Source organism: Schistocerca nitens, chromosome 1 (assembly GCF_023898315.1).
Source record: "Schistocerca nitens isolate TAMUIC-IGC-003100 chromosome 1, iqSchNite1.1, whole genome shotgun sequence".
NCBI lineage: Eukaryota > Metazoa > Arthropoda > Insecta > Orthoptera > Acrididae > Schistocerca > Schistocerca nitens.
The window spans coordinates 930,799,893-930,817,035 of record NC_064614.1 but is presented as its reverse complement, the minus strand read 5'-3'; the positions used below and the strand labels follow the sequence as shown (position 1 = coordinate 930,817,035).

At 38.5% G+C, this 17,143-nt stretch overlaps 1 protein-coding gene across 2 annotated transcripts in view; it reads right to left on the bottom strand.

Annotated features, from left to right (window-relative positions):
• LOC126193539 (probable cardiolipin synthase (CMP-forming)) overlaps positions 1-17,143 on the bottom strand; it is a 107,256-nt gene that overhangs the window by 33,309 nt on the left and 56,804 nt on the right. For both annotated transcript variants that reach the window (XM_049932696.1, XM_049932695.1), the window contains exons 3-4: positions 11,030-11,167; positions 4,659-4,788 (exon numbers count right to left, since the gene is read on the bottom strand). In XM_049932696.1, coding sequence (XP_049788653.1) covers positions 4,659-4,788; positions 11,030-11,167 — 268 coding nt within the window. The remainder of the gene's footprint in view (positions 1-4,658; positions 4,789-11,029; positions 11,168-17,143) is intronic.

The window sequence follows — 17,143 nt, the reverse complement described above, 5'->3', positions numbered from 1 at the left end:
CCACTATGCAACATATAGTGGTTTATGGTGTATGTACGAGTATGTAGCTGTAGCTGTAGATGAAGACAAATGAGACACTCTGCACGAAATTAATATTAATTCACAGGGTAAAAATGTAGATGCCAAGGAAAAGTACAATTTACCCAGTTTCTAAGAAGTTTACCCATGTTTCTACATTTCTTTTGAACAGATGGGTAAACTAAGAGACCAATATTGTTAAAAATTGTTGCTGGATGCTGGAATATATTCCGAGTTGAAGTATCCCACTAGGTCAGATTATAGGAAGAGACTGAAGAAATTCAAAGGAAAGCTGCAAGATCTACCATTACAGACGTGCAAGTGCTGTAACAAATATTTCTGAAAAGACCATGCACAGAATCAGTTTGGGGGGCGGGGGGTGCTTGGTTTCTATTTGAGCTGGGAACAAAGGGTAAGACGTTAACATCTGTCTTAGTGTAGCTATGTTACAGAATATTAATGAAAGTTTGAAAGACGAACTGGGGCTGGTACTCAGGCAAATTATGTGAATGATTTAGTTCATTTTGCAAAAGATTTCAATTGGGCTCAAATTAATTCTCAGCTAGTGGCACCATTTGTACATGTACTGTTCCGATGTTACGTGCAATAACACGCAAAAAGCACATTTATCTGGAAGGCTTTGGAAGTGTGCCACTTCTATACTTTAAGCTCGTATGAATCGTTTCAAACTTTTCACAAAGGTAGACAAATGATTAAAGTAAAAAAAAAAAAAATTATCCAACAATCTTTATCCGTTGTCAAGACACAATGATTTAAAGTCATGCAAAATGCAGCACACATTTGTCTGTGAGGTTTCTGATGTGCACTGTGTACATACTTTGAACTTGTGTGAATCAGTTCAAACTTTGTGCGAAACTGAATAAATGGATGAAGTCAATACAATTATTTTTCCAATAATCTTTATTCATTGCTAAGATGCAAAGGTTTAAAGCCAAGCTTAGTGAACAGAATGTGCAGAAATGGTTTAAAGTTAATAAATAAATAAAGAAAGAATGCATTTGTACAATAAAATTGAAAACTCACTTTCAAAACTCTAGTTTCATTCAGATTGTACACGCAAAAGACATGATTTTTGTGAAGTTTTTATGTGCTCCAGATTTTATGCGCAATAGACATGTTTTTCTGCGAGGGTTGTGAAGTGCACTATTTATATACTTTAAACTTGTATGAATTGGTTCAAACTTTCGATGAAGGTATAAGAAGATAAAGTCAAAATGAATTTATTTCCAATAATCTTTATCTGCTGTTGAGATGCAGTGGTGTAAATTCAAGCTAAATGGAGCACATAAAATTCGTTCTTACATGAATTAAGTGCACAGTTTAAAGTGAAATAAATAAATGCATACATGCATTATTACTATAAAACAGGAAACTATCTTTCAAAAATCTAGCTTCATTTGGACTTTATGTGCAAAAAATACATTTTTTGTGAGTTTTTTTAACACGCACCACTTCTATGTTTCAAATTTGTGCAAACTGGTTCAATTTTGTAAGAAGCTAGACAAATACATGTAATTAATTGCAGCCCTGTTGTTTTGTTAAAGCTTTATCCATTGCCACAATAAAGCAACATGGTTTGAAAGACAATAAAAAACTTATACCAGATCACCCATTGTTCAAGTCAACAAAAATCTACATAGACTGACAAGCTATGGTGATCTAATGTCAAAATTATGATAGAGTGAAAGTAGGGAACCATAATGAAACATGCTCCATGCTCCTCTCATAGCCAAAAAAAGGAAAGTATGTCCTGGGCAGAGTTAGGGACGTATGCGGTGGTTTGAAAAGTTTTCGGACTGGAATATAAAAAAAGTACTTACATCAATGAAACTTTTTTTTATTTTCAATGTAGTCTCCTTGTAGATTAATGCACTTGGTCCAACAATGTTCTAGTGCCTTGATCCCATCTCAAAAATGAGTTTCCTCCAGGACTGCAAAATATTGTCAATTACATCTATCAATTCTTCGTTTGAAGTGACTCTTCATCCACCAATAAAAAGTTTCAGTTTTGGGAAGATATGGAAGTCTGACGGAGCCATATCAGGTGAATAAGGCGGGTGTGGCAACAATTCATACCTCAGTTCGTGTAATTTTGCCATGGCAACAGCACCTGTGCGGGCGCGCATTCTCTTGGTGGAAGATGACTTTCTTCCTTGGTGAACCTGGCCTTTTTTCGCATATATTTTGTTGCAATTTGTCCAGAAGGTTAGCATAGTATTCTCCAGTAATTGTTTGCACAGTGGATAGATAATCTACAAACAAAATCCCCTTCACATCCCACAACACTGATGCCATGACCTTTTCCGCCAAAGGAATTGTCTTTGCTTTCTTTGGTGGCAGAGAATCAGCATGTTTCCACTGCTTTGACTGTTGTTTTGTCTCTGGGCTACATTAGTGCTCCCAAGTTTCATCTGTGCTCACAAACTGGAGCGACAAATCTTGTTTGTTTCTCCTAAAATGGGCCAAACATTGTTCTGAAATGTACATTCTCATGCATTTTTGATCCAGCATCAAGAGTTGCGGCACCCATCTTGCAGATATTTTTTTTTCATTTCTAATTCTTCAGTTAAAATGTGATATACCCTTTCAGACAACATCTGACAAGCATGAGCAATTTCACGCACTTTCAATTGGCGATCCTTCATCACCATTCTGTACACTTTTGCAATGATTTCTGGAGTAGCGACACATCTTGGCTGACCACTGCACAAATCATCATCTAAGCTCTCCCGACCAAATTTAAATTAGTTTGTCCACTTGGCAACAGTTGAATACGAAGGAGCAGAGTCCCCCAGTGTGTTCAAGAAATCGGTATGAATGTCCTTTGCCTTCATACTTTCTTTAGGAAGTACTTGATCACTGCTTGAATCTCAATTGTTTCCATCTTCACAAATCACTATGCAGGAACAACAACAGAGCCACGTCACCACCACAGCTCTCTTCCAAGAGCACTGACGTGGCATGCGTTTAAAGGCAACAGTCCAATGAACATCACGTGAACAACTCATTGTTCTAGCACTGATCTCTTGTGGTTATTCCGAACTATTCAAACCACCCTCGTAAAAGAAGGGAACTAGCGTTTTGATTTATCTGACACCTTCAAAGACATTTAAATGAAAACAGCTTGGCATATTCATGCTGTTTTACTAGTTTTCCAATGTGAGGTCTCTTAGTTGCAAGGTGTTAGCACACCTGCATCTTGCAATTTATTAGCTAAAGACCCTAAACCGATGCCCAAAATTCAGAAGATTCATCAGCATTAGTAAACAATACACACCCTAAGAAGAAGAGAAGAAGAAGGAGGAGGATGAGGGCGGGGAGGGGGGGGGGACGATGCACCGTGAAGGAATTACCCAAATGTGGCAGAAATTGGTAGATGTGATGTACATGTACAGGCAAACAAATGATTACAATTTCACAAAAAAATTAATTATTTATTCAAGAGAAACAGCTTCGCAAACTGGACAAGTTGATAACACATTGGTCAACCGCTTGCCTTTGTGCAAGCAGTTATTCTGCTTGGCATCGATTGACAGAATTCTTGGATGTCTTCCTGAGGGATATTGTCCCAAATTCCGTCCCACTAGTGCCTTGGATCATCAGAATCCCAAGATGGCTGGATGGTCCTACCCACAGAGCTCCCAACATTCTCAACTAGGGAGAGGTCCGGCGACCTTGCTGGCCAAGGTAGGGTTTGGCAAGCATGAAGACAAGCAGTAGAAACTCTTGCCTCGTATGGGCGGGCATTATCCTGCTGAAATGTAAGGCCAGGATGCCTTGCTACAAAAGGCAACAGAACTAGATGTAGAGTATTGTTGACATACCTCTGTGTTGTAAGGGTGCCACAGATGACAACCATTGGTCCTGCTATGATGTGAAATGGCACTCCTGTCCTCGTCATCGGACAGTAAGGCAGGCAACAGTCAGGTTGGTACCCCATCACTCTCAGGGGCATCTCCAAACACATCTTTGGCCAGGAATCTCATTGACTGGAGTAGAACTGTCTTCAGATATGAGTCCTGCTTCAAACTGAGCCATTATGACCAGTGAAGATGTGTCTGGATACGGTAGCCAGAGACAGTGGTCATATGTGTGTGAGCTGCATTTGCGTGAAAGTGTATATTCTATGTTGTCTATTTCAGAAGGCCTTCTGGCCAAAAGCTTACATGTTCAGTAGTCCTTTTGTTGTGCCTGTCTGCGACTCAGCATCTCTGCTATATGGTGAGTAGCAATCTGTCTTTTTCATAACATTGTCAAAGGAAGATAATAGTTTATTATTCTGTTTATGATGAATTTACTAGAGATTGAGCAAAATTCAAATTGTGGAAGGGTATGGAATGGAACTGGTTATCCCCTCAATTATTCTGATACAATGTTTGATCATACCTGGAATCTTCTTCTTCTTCTGTTCTCTCTCTCTCTCTCTCTCTCTCTCTCTCTCTCTCTCTCACACACACACACACACACACACACACACACACACTCAAATACCTTATTCATAATAATAAAAATGATGGTAGTCCATCAATAAATAAGTAAAATAAAACATATTTAGCACAGTGTATACTAGTGTCAAAAGTGACAAATTATGGAGCTTTATCTTATTTTTCATTACTTACTTGGAATGTATCCAGCATATGTAAGTGTTAGAAACAAACACGCTATTAGGACTTTGTCTGCCAAGGGATCAAGAAAACTCCCAAATTTTGATGACTGACTTGGGTATGTCCGAGCTATCCAGCCATCAACCTGAACAAAATAGGTATAAAAATTATTTGCATTGCCTCAATGAATGTTAAAGGACGAATTAAGTACTTCTAACAGCCGAAATTCTCTCTGAAGTGCTCATCACTTTCCTTTCTCAAGCAATTATCATATGAGTTTATTGTGATCCCAAGTCAACTTGAGATATAAATATGTTAGCATTTTTCTTTAAGGTCGACAATCACAAGGAGGACTTATGAACTGAGATGAATTTGTTTTTTTGTCAGTTTCAAAATGTGATTCTTGAAGTTATCCCAGCATACTGAATGTTTGATGAGGTTTCGGGGTTGCAGCAGAATCACATTGACTTCTTGCCATTATATTTCAGCTGGCAATCGTCCAGCCACCTTCAGGTGAGTGCCCATCACTGGAGAGTGCAAGTTCCTGGCGCCAGCTTTATAGCAAAAGCTTACCGCGAAAACACATGTACATTGGCATCCATCACGGGAGCGTCCTCTATTGAATTCCGCGCCCTCTGGAAATACTGTTCTATATGTGGTGCACATGCGCGTGCATAAAGGTGAAAACCACATGTCCACCCTCTGTCAGAATGCGCACTTGTGTCGCTAAAATCAGATGTCAGACGTCACCAGACGTGTCATTATGAATAAACTGTCTTCTCTCAGAATAAATTACAGATCACCAGGCCCCAAAAGCCTTGACCAGTTGAAAACCGCCATCACGATTTATAAGATTTTGTGATAGGTGTATCTCTGCAGACTGTTTAATTACTGAATCCCAAAAAGTTTTCACTGAGGCCAAGATTTTTGTGGCAGAAAAATCCATAGCGTGCCCTGTGGTAATCCAGCACTCAGCTACAGATGACTTACTGGGCTGCGAAAGGCGAGTGTGGCGCTCATGTTCAATGCACATTTCATTTACTGTGTGTGACGTGTGACGGATGTAAGCTCTGTCACACTGGCAAGGAATTTGGTAGATTCTGGTCTTCCACAGACCCAAGTCGTCCTGTACCATCTTCGAGAGGCAATGGCATTACAAATCCAGAGGTTGGACAAGCTATGCAATAAGCGAGTGAGACTGTTAAGTTCTCTGTGTTTTTTACTGAAGTGTCAGGACAATCACCTTATTCTGAAGTTTGCCAGAGTGAGACATTTTATCCAGACTGCCGCTGCAAAATTCATTACATGAAAGGCAAGCTTAGCACTAGTGAAGGAGAGGATCCGGTTTACTTGCCGTGAACCAGATATGATATCGAAACAGCTGTTTCATCTGCATATAGAGATTGCTTCCAGCCTGCCATCACTTTCCTTGGCATGAGTCGACGGCGTGACTTGGGCAAAATCGGACTGGGTCCATAAAGAGTTTACATGAAGACAGTTTTCAAAGTTCGTCTTTTGCAGCCCAGTAAGTCAGCCGTAGCTGAGCACTGCATTACCACAGGACACAATATTAATTTTTTGCCACAAAAATCTTGGTCCCAGTGAAAACTTTTTGGGTTTCAGTAATTAAAGAATCTGTGGAGATACGCCTAGCACAAAATCTAATAAAGCGTGATGCCATTTTCAACTGGACAAAGCTTGGGACCCAGTGATCTCTCTAATTTCTTCTGAGAGAAGACAGTTTATCCATAATGACACATCTGGCAACATCTGACGTCTGTTTTTAGTAATGCGAGTGCGCATTCTGACAGAGGGCGGACAAGTAGTTTTCACTGCGTCTGTGGGCCACAGATAGAACAATATTTCCAGAGGGTGCGGATTTTGATAGAGGACACTCCTTTGATGGTCGCCAATGCGCATGCGTTTTCGCACCAATTTTTTACTATGAAGCTGACACCGGGAACTTGCAGTCGACAGTGACTGACACTCATCTGAAGATGGCCGGATGATTGCCAGCTGAAATATCGAGGCAAGAAGTCAACGTGATTCGGCTGCAATCCTTAAACCTCATACAACAGTTTCAAAATTTGTTGGACAAATTAAGTTGTCCAAGTTAAGACTGTGATTTTATACAATGGCAACATTAACTTGCCTGCAAAGTCTGAAATATTGAGGTTACCAGTTTCACTACGGAGATCTAAAAGGTCACATCATTTTTGTTTGTTCTTGATATGGACATCAAGGATTTTATCAGATGAAAGTTAATTCGTACTTGATGGTTATTATATGCTCTGCAAGCCATTTTGCCCACTATAACCCAACATGTGTTTTATTTGTAAGAAATTCCAGAGATATCTTTTGGTATAATATTTTATTTTGCCAAGCTGAATTACTATAGCTGTCCTTACTACCATAAAATACGTTTGTACATTTGATCAAGATACTGACATTTACAAATTCTTTGCATAACCAATATTTTATTAGGTACATAAGCAATATTTTATTAGGTATGTAAATACTGTGCAATCATAGTATGTACCATTTTACATTTTCCTGAATTTGGTACCCACGTTTACATATTTTACACCGTCAATTATAACAGCTGCAGCACAATATTTCCTCTGGGACATCTGTCTCACTATCTTTTACACCATCAGTATAATCACTTCAGTTTTGTGACTGGTATGTAATATTCAGCTCAATTTAATGTGCTGAAAGGAGTTTTCTCTGTTAATTCTTATTTATAATACACATTGTGTGTCAGCATAATCATCGTTGAGTATATAATTTTGAACACATACAAGAGGAATATAACGAACAATGCTTGGTGCTGCAAGAATGCTAAAATACAAATTATTTTTACGAAAACAATGACTGATCCATTCCCTAGCAGGTGTGTTCATCTCCACCCTCACCTACTCACTCTCTGTAATGTTAAATTTGTGGGTGCAGAAAGTCCAAACAGACTAAACTTTCACCAGGATATCTCAGATATCATAAGCAGATTTGAGGATTTTCAAAAAAAATTCTAAAATACTGAACTGGAGCACACATGAAAAGAGAAAAAATCGATCAGAAATTATATCCCAACTTCTTGGATGACAATGTACAGTATCTCAAGAGTACCAGCAAACTGTATTAGCTAGTTCAATTATACTAAATAAGGAATTATAATTTCTTTGATACATCTTGCAATCGAATAACAAGTGACAATATAAAACTGTAATGTTTGAATAACAAATTAACCTGTATGTTTTTGTGCCAAGCAAGCTATGGATAAACATACTCTGTATAAAATAACTGAAAAGCAAGTAATGAATTACTCTTTGTTGTACTACATCACACAAGCACAAATTTTCGAAGCAAAGAGTTGCATCTGCTTTACTTTAACATACACAGCAACATAATATTCAATAAATGTAATACCTGTAACCAAACCAATGTGTTTTCTCCCCAAAAGTAGTGCCTCCATCATAGAAAATAATTACGTCTTCCATGCAATTCTGTAATGCAAATTGATGAAGACACCCAAACATGTTTATGTTATGAATGAATACAGAAAAAAACAGAAACTGCATCAAAGAAGCTTCAGCTTATAATCTGTAATGGCACTACCTGACATTACTACGAAAACCAAATAGCTGGCACAACATTACTGTTGCCTGCCGTCTTGTCGCTACTCAGTCTGGTCATCAGGAAATAAATAAACAAGATTGAGCCCCATTTGCTTGTGTGTAACTCACTTTTATATAAGTGGCAACAACTCAGGACCTGTGATATTTCCAAACAGGACTTTGAAAATTTTTGTAATTGGGAAAAAGTGCTGGTTTTTCAATCACGGTACACTTACAACAACTAATAATATAAAAGCATACAGGAGCTAATGACAGCTGTGCTACAGGCAGTGCAAGTGTTAGTGAATGTAGCACGAATGTCTCCTGCACCACTCATGTTTATGACTTTCCTATCATTTAATGAACCAAGAGAGAAATGGGACACTTAGTGCCGACACTTGCAGTAACATTTTCAGCTTGCCAAATTTCTGACATAGAAAGACAAAAGACCACGTTTTTGTGAGGAACACCCAAACCGTATCTCAAATGCAGAAACTAGGGCTGGAAGAACTCTAGCACAACTTGAGTGCCCTAGAAATTTTGTGTTATTACAAGAACAGTTTTTGAAGAACAAATATTATTGCAGCCACATTAGAATTCTGGCAACAGAAAAACTGTCCCAATCAAACTTATGTGGACTGGGGAACTGACATGCAAGGTTTAAGTAGGAATTGCAATTTCAAATGTTTACACAGGCAGAATTATGTGGACTCTCTGACCAGGGACAGTTTAGTGTCTTGCCCCCAACTTGGAAGTGAGAAACTACGTACTGTCAGCACCAGATCCTTCTCTGGGGGAAGTAATGCGAATACCTCAAGCTTATGAAACTGATCATGTAGCCCACAGTTTATTTATGATGGAGGATGATGATGTAGCAGTCAGCTCTCTGACACTGGTCATGCAGGATATCACTTGCTACACAGACTGTACAACCTTGTAAACTATTATGCCAGTGGTGGCAGGCAACACCAGTAGCAGTGCCGGTAACCAGATTTAAATGTTGCTTCCTTCGCCAAGTATGCAGCAAGTGCCACCATTGGTGCACACAAAGCCACAGGTGCAGGAAGAAGAGGCACTTGTGAGAGGTATGTTATAGCAGTTCCAACGCAGATACATCACAACCTATAGAAGTGTACCAGGTGAGTGATAAATCTACAGAACTGTGAATTTCTAAGGATGCAAATGTCATTACATGTATTCAATGGCAAACACCCTTTGAAATTACTTCTGCATCCTTGCTAAAACAATCTTCTTGTTTCAGTTTAGGGGCACCGCCCTTACAGGTATCTGAGACGAATCTGTGAGCCAATGGATGCCATCAAAAGTGCTCTTGTTAGGAAAAGTTCCTTTTTACTTGATTACAACAAAGTCCAGGAAATTTTCTTATGGTAGCTGGTCCCACAGTGGATCACATTTTGGGACAGACTCTTTTTGTACTTCCGGATTCACGAAACAGGAACAGAACTAAAATTCAACCTGCACAAGTGTTCTTTCAGGCAACTGGCCATGACAGATTTGGGTTCAGCCTCTCAGCGAGGGACTCGAACAGGCAGAGGATTGTGTTGTGGCCACCACCTACAAGGAAATGATGTGTGTAACAGCACCTAATGCCTCCTGTGGTTTCTAGCAACTTACAGGACCAATGCAGGTGAAGACTACAGCCCAGTAGAGCATTTTCACAGCTGCCCTCATCACACCCACTTCAACATGCTGCGCCCACTGTCAACATACATAATCAGTGACGCCACTCATTTCTGGGTGAGTACTCTCAGTGGGAGCCCGTGAGTTTGGACACTACCGAACTGGGATCCTCAGGACATTCTCCATCTGCCACAGGTAAATGAAGTACAACATGGCCTCCACCCACAGACTTTTGCAACACCACCAACAAATCCTTCAGACCATGCATCACCTGCATTCTTCTCCATTGTGATCACTGATGGGGGAAGGGGGAGGGAAGGAGATGTAGTGGCATCACCCGACATTACTATGAAAACCAAGTAGCTGGCACAACATTCTTGTCAATTGCTGTGGCACCACTTGTTAGACAGTGCTTGTTATCAAAAGCACCCTCTGACAAGACCAAGCAAGAATCCAGCCTATAAACTGTACCAGGGCCAGCCTGAGGCAGTTGCGATGCACTTTGTGCAGTGTGCATTAGTGTGCTACCAGTTTATTTTAGGTGCTGCTGCTGCTATTGTGGACTCTGTTTGACATAGGTAGAAGTTGGATATGTCATGGATTATAGTTTGCTTTTGAATATGGACTTAAGTTAACTTGCACTGTTTTCGAGAAACATCCTATGCATACATCTCTTGTAAATAAAATGAGGTGAGAAAAAGATACCATCAGATGTGCAATACATCCTAAACACGCAAAACATCACTCTGGCTCTTTAGCTTATGCTATCACAGAAACCTCATATGGGAACTTCAGCTGGAAAGTAATGCAGTTGGTTAATACACTTTCCAAGGATGTATAAATGGTTATGCAACAATCCTGTAATAACAGTTTGACTACTATCAAATTAAAATGGACTATGGAATATAACTATTTGTTATGAAGCTACCCTCCTCAAAATACCTGTAAACTTAATAAATAAAATTACATAGGCAGAAGTTAACCATATTTTTATTCTTTCATTATTCACACTTAGCTACAGTTCCTACAAGAAGGTAGTTTCTTGGACATTAATTGGTTTGTTACATGCACAATTTAAAAAGAATATCATATTTCAAATTAAAAGACAAAAATAAAGCAGTTATATCTTACCAGGTCAGTAACTCCAGCGAATGCAAAAATAGCTACAGCAAGATGAAATTCTGACTGTAGAACAAGATATCCCAAATATGGTGCAGCTGCAATGCGGAATAGGCAGAGTAAATTTGGTATTGTGAGAACATTTTCCTTCTGTAAAAACATTAAGTTAACTTTCAGAAGCATAACATAAATTTACAAACCATAAGATGTCATTACAACAGATTAAATTAAGCAAAAATTTCAGCATATAGAAAATTAGGATACTAGAAACATAGACTACATCTGCAATAATGTAACATAAAAATGTAGGGGAACAGCAAAATATGCTTCAGGTATGAGGAAACCAAAATGAAAGGAATAAATCTATGGAACAAGGTTACTGTTAAAGCAAAGTAAAAGTTTAAGTTAACAAACAGAAAAATGGTAAATTAAACAAAACAATTGGAAAATGTCTTCAGGAGGACAAAATAAAGTACAACAAAACTTTGGTAAGAGAAACAACTGAAAACAGAACAGAAACCCAGAAACCTGTCTTTTGAGCTTGCATTATCAGCTAATTTGTTTTTGTTTATTAGTAAGCATGTACGACTGTGGTATTCAACATACAAATCTTTGGAAGACTATATCTAGACATATAATTAAATGCCTGTATGTATGAGTTAACTTTTAGTTATGTTTGCTTTTTATATTAAACTCACATCACAAAATGGATCTACATAGGAATGAAGAACTAAATAATTAAAAATTATTGGCTGTGGCAAAATGAGTATATTGCTGGAAGAGCTGTTATCCCAACCATCCTACTTAACCTCTGGTGTGAGTTTCGGGCCAAAGTTGTAGGTGCTCCTGGATATACTTGTGTGTGGCCAGAAAGCAGTGTGTAGCTTAGGGTGGAGGACTTTTCATTTGGTTTGGGTCTGTAGTGTCCCTTTTGCAATATTCACCATTATTGAGGTGAAACATAAATAAAAATGACTGTATGTGACTCAAAATGAATTACAAACATTGATTTATCTGCGAAAGGTAATAACACTAACTTTAAAAATATACAATATAGATCGATAAATGCAGAAAAGACATTATTTTTATTGTATGAGATTATAATGTGATTATCTTTGTAAGAGTATAAAATACAATGCAATGCTCATTCTTCTGTCTAGTCTGTTTTGTTCTGTTCATTCTGGTGTTAGCTGGAAGAAGGTACGCAAGCTATTGTGCTGCACTAGCATTTGTTTCTGTCATAGTGTAATTGCAAATATTTAATGGTGTAAACTGTGTCCTAGAAAGAATATATTAGTATAATGTGGTCTCTGTGTGTTATTTCAAGAACCTATGCCACATTTATCTTATGAAAAGAATATTTAATGAAAATTATTTAGCGTGTTTCCAGCTGCTGCGGAGCTAGTAAGAGTGATCTCTGATTGTTAACAATTAGCCGCCATTACGCGGTACATTTAAAAATATTTTTTCACAGCACAATGTCTGATAGCGGGAGCGGAAGAAATTATGTAAAAATATTCAGTGAGATTAATTGAAGTAATCCAGTGAAATAATTTTATTAAAACTTGTCTATTTTCTGTGATAGTGAACTGGAGCTGAGTAGTACTACGCTATTGCATTTACAGTAATTTGTAGGGAGCCTGGCGCTCGATAAAACCAGATATAATACGTAATTGGCAACCTACGAAATTCATTATTTTGCTTATTATATCTCTCTTGTATTTTTTTGAAAGCTAAACGTAAAAACTAACTTCGCAAAAAATCAGTAACATATCACGATAAATCAAAGGACAAACAAATTTACAAGGTGAGTGTTTCCTCTAAATAAATAGTTACATTTTTTTTTTTTTTTTTTTTTTTTTTTTTTTTTTTTTAAGAGATATAATAAATGGCGCCCAACGTGGGGCCCGAAGAGATAAAATATTTTTTTTAGGGTTTGTATGTATGTAATTGTTAACATGTACTGTATGTATTCTAATTTCTTTCAAATTCCATTTCATGTATAAACTTGAACGAGGAAAGCGGAGAAGAACTGTATAGACCCTGAGAGGATGAGATAGCAAAAAGAAAAGAAAAGAAAAAAGAAATCAAGGTAAGGATCACTATGCATAAAAGCTTGCTACATAGGCCCGTATCATCAAAGTATAGTATCATAGATGGTACATGGTGTACAGTGGTGTAGATATTAATATTTTGTGATTTTGGAAATTATAAGCAGTTTGACTTGTGAACTTAGTCCGCATTTGTAGTTTTAAACAATTTTTGTAGTTAGCCCAGTGAAAGTTATCGTCATTATGGGAAAAGTTGGACGTGTGTTAGATTTGCAACCAGATAATGTGTCCAATGTTACAAATAATGTGCAATTATTGAACGATATGGATAGTGACACTGACTTACTAAATATTAATAGTTCTCGGGGGGGGAGAAAATGTAAACAAAGTAGTTTCCGGTGATATGCCAGGAAGTAGCCAGCAGACGAAAACCGATAGGTGCTACTACCACACCGGTATGCTCACCAATACCAGATCCATTTGCTTAATTTTTACGGAAATTAGAGAAAAAGAACGAACAGCTAGTCAATCAGATAAGGGAACAAAACGAAGAAAGAGAAAGATTGAGGGAAGAGAGGAATCAACAGCTAGACAATCAGATAAGAGAACAAAACAAAGAAAGAGAGAGATTGAAGGAAGAGAGGAATCACCAGCTAGTTAATCAGATAAGGGAACAAAACGAAGAAAGAGAAAAGGTCTTAATAGAAAGTATAGGTACAATGTTTGAAAAGATACATTCATAAATGACAGAAATAAAGAAAGCCCATGCCGAACTGCCGAACATTGTAAGCAATATAGCACAAGATGTGCAAATGCTTCAGACGGCACACACAGTCATCCGGGACGAAGTAGAACAGCTTGCGAACCGAATGGACAATTTAGAAATGACACAAAAAGAAACCATAGAAACACATTTAAATGATCAAGCCCAGAAAGTAGAAAAAGAGTTCCATGACTGGCTCACTGAAAAAGAAAGCCAGATCACAGAACGTGTATAAAGCAAAATACAGTCTGCTCTGCAAAAAGTAACTAACGGAGTAGTTGTATGTAAACAATCCACAGTAGACATGCTACCACTCGCAGGTGAAAAAAGCGAAGTGAGATACAAATTGTCAGTACCACTGTGGCAGCAAGAAATGACACACAGAATTGCTGAACTCGAGTGTGCACATTTGCAAATGCTTAACAACAACTGTGGCATGCCTGTTAGGAATGTGTACAATAATGAGAACATTACGTACAGTTCATACCAACAAAAAAGCGATTCGGAAAGAGAAAACATACAATTTACAGGAAGCATTCCTATTCATAACCCCGTGGGGGCAGCTTCTGCTTCCACAAGCAATAACATTGATGAAAGCTTAATAAAACACAGACAATTTCAAGTATTTAACGCGGAAAAGAAGACAGTGCATCCGGTAATCTTCATAAAAGGATTCTGAAATGTATTACCGAGTGCCTGGAATGAACGCCAAAAAATTCAGTTCATAATCGCACATATACAAGGCGACGCTGCCTTATGGGCAAATGAAGTCATAGAAAATTGCCATAGCCTGGCACAATTTGAAAAATCTTTTCTAGACAGATACTGGTCTAAGGCTATTCAAGAACGCCTGAGGACTGAAGTATACAGCCCGCAAATGTACAATCACAAACAGGGTACACTCCGTAAATATTTTGAAAAATATATCAACAAAACTAGATATTGGGATGACCCTATATCAGCCCGTGATCTGATCAGAATCTTAAAATTACGAAACGGTACTTGTCTGTGCTGGACAAAATCGATCTCTCCAAGGAAGAAAATAGGATAAATAAAGACCGGGAGAACAGTAATGGTTCACCACGCAAGTTTAAAAATGGCAACAACAATTCCAATTTTGGAAGCCACGGAAATGGAAAGGAAGATCAATCCGCAGAACAAAACAGGAAGAACGGAAATGGTCAACCATCTTACAATCAAAAACGTAAGTGGGAAGATAGAGGACATCACGGATACAGTAACAGTAATAATAATTACAATAAAAAACGTCGAAATGAAGGTCAATGGCCGCAACAAAGCTGTAGTGCCAACAACCGCACTTACCCGCTGCAGTGGATGCAAACTTCTATGCCACCACCACCGCCTCATAACGGTAACCAGTACCAGTGTGACAATAGGAATTCTATGCAGAATACTAACGCAATACCACAAACATGGACAGACTCGAATAGCAGCGTAAGGATAGTAGAAATGCCCACTGACGGAAACCACCATAGTTCAAGACCGTCAAAGGAACAACGGCCACAATAAGCTCCCAATTGATGGTCGACGAAAAAACAGGGGGAACACCTATAAACAATACACAAGATAATATATTATTACTGAGGTACCAAGATGGAAACAGTACACAACATGATTTACTTATGGAATCAAACCAATGTAACAAAAAAGAAATAACTGAAGTACCAACCATCATAAAAGCTAGAATTAATGAATTGCCAGTAGAAATATACATAGATACAGGTGCCACTACTAATGTTATGAGCTATGATCTATTCAAAACCTTGAGCCAAAACCACAACTTACTGACATTTCCTGTACAAAACTGCTGTGTCATTGGAGCCATGAAAGCACAAGCACAAAACGTTCAGTATCAGGTGCTGGTAGATTTATGCCTAGGGGAAGATAACGTAAGATGTATCTTTCTCGTAGTCAAAGGATTGAGAGTAACCTGCATCCTGGGGGGAGGTTTCCTGAGCGAGAAGAAAGCAAAAATTGATTTCTCCAGCGGGAAAATCTCCCTACTGAATGAAAATAAGCAGATTGTACTGGATTTAACACGAACAGTAAGTACACCCGGTAAAGATTACCCGAGTGTACGAGTAAAAAGCGAAGAGATGCCCATATTTCAATTAAGCAGCAATTTAAGGGGCCAGGGAGAATATTATTCGGACGTAGCTCACAACGAAACGCTTCGCTGGACCGAAACCCTTAACAACAAAGCACAAGAATCATGTTATCTAACTGAATCCCAACGAAAGCAGCTCGCACAGTTATTGAATAACTACAGTGATGTTTTCTCTGAAAAACCCGGAATCATCAAAGGGTATATGTATAATATAGATGTGTTTCCCCATGCGATATTCTGCCAAGCATCATATTCAGTACCGTGGACGAAAAGGGAGGCAGTTAACAAAGAAATACAAAAAATGCTGCAATGGGGTATAATAGAACCATCCCTTTCGCCGTACAGCAGTCCGCTGGTAGTTGTAGCCAAGCCAGATGGAAAAATCAGACTTGTCCTAGACGCCAGGAACATTAATAAAATTATAGTACCCCTTAGGACGAGACCGGTGAATTTAGAAGAACAAATACAGAAATTCTATGGAGTCAAATATCTCACCTCGATAGATATGCGAAGTAGTTACTGGCAAATCCCGTTAACCAAGGAATCTAGAAAATTCACCGCCTTCATTTTCAATGGAAGGAGTTATCAATTCAAAGTGTTACCTTTTGGACTCAACGTAAGCGCAGGCGTATTCATTACGGCATTGGACCAAGCACTAGGCGCAGACTTGCTAGAAAAAGTTACTCTTTATGTGGATGACCTTCTAGTGGCCACAAGCACATGGGAAGCACATATAGAAATCCTGGAAAGAGTGTTAAATAAGTTCGCAGAAGCAGGAATAACAGCAAATCTTGAAAAATCTAAATTTGGGAGGGATCAGCTTAAATTCCTTGGACACATCATATCACCTTCCGGAATAATGCCCGATACCAAGAAGATACAAGCGATCAAAGAATTCCCACAGCCCACAAACAAAAAACAGTTAAAATCATTTATCGGACTAGTCTCCTTTTTCCAACGTTTTGTGCCAAATCAACTGCTCAACAATGAAGCCTTATTGCGAAAAAATGTCACATGGAACTGGTCCGCAGAGTGTCAGCAAGCTTTTGAAGAGATCAAAGGAGCCTTAGTGAATGCACAAATGCTCTACCATCCGGATATGACCCGGGATTTTTGTATAGCCACCGACTCTTCATCCTATGGTTTAGGAGCATGTCTGTTTCAAGTAGAAGAAACCAATGGGA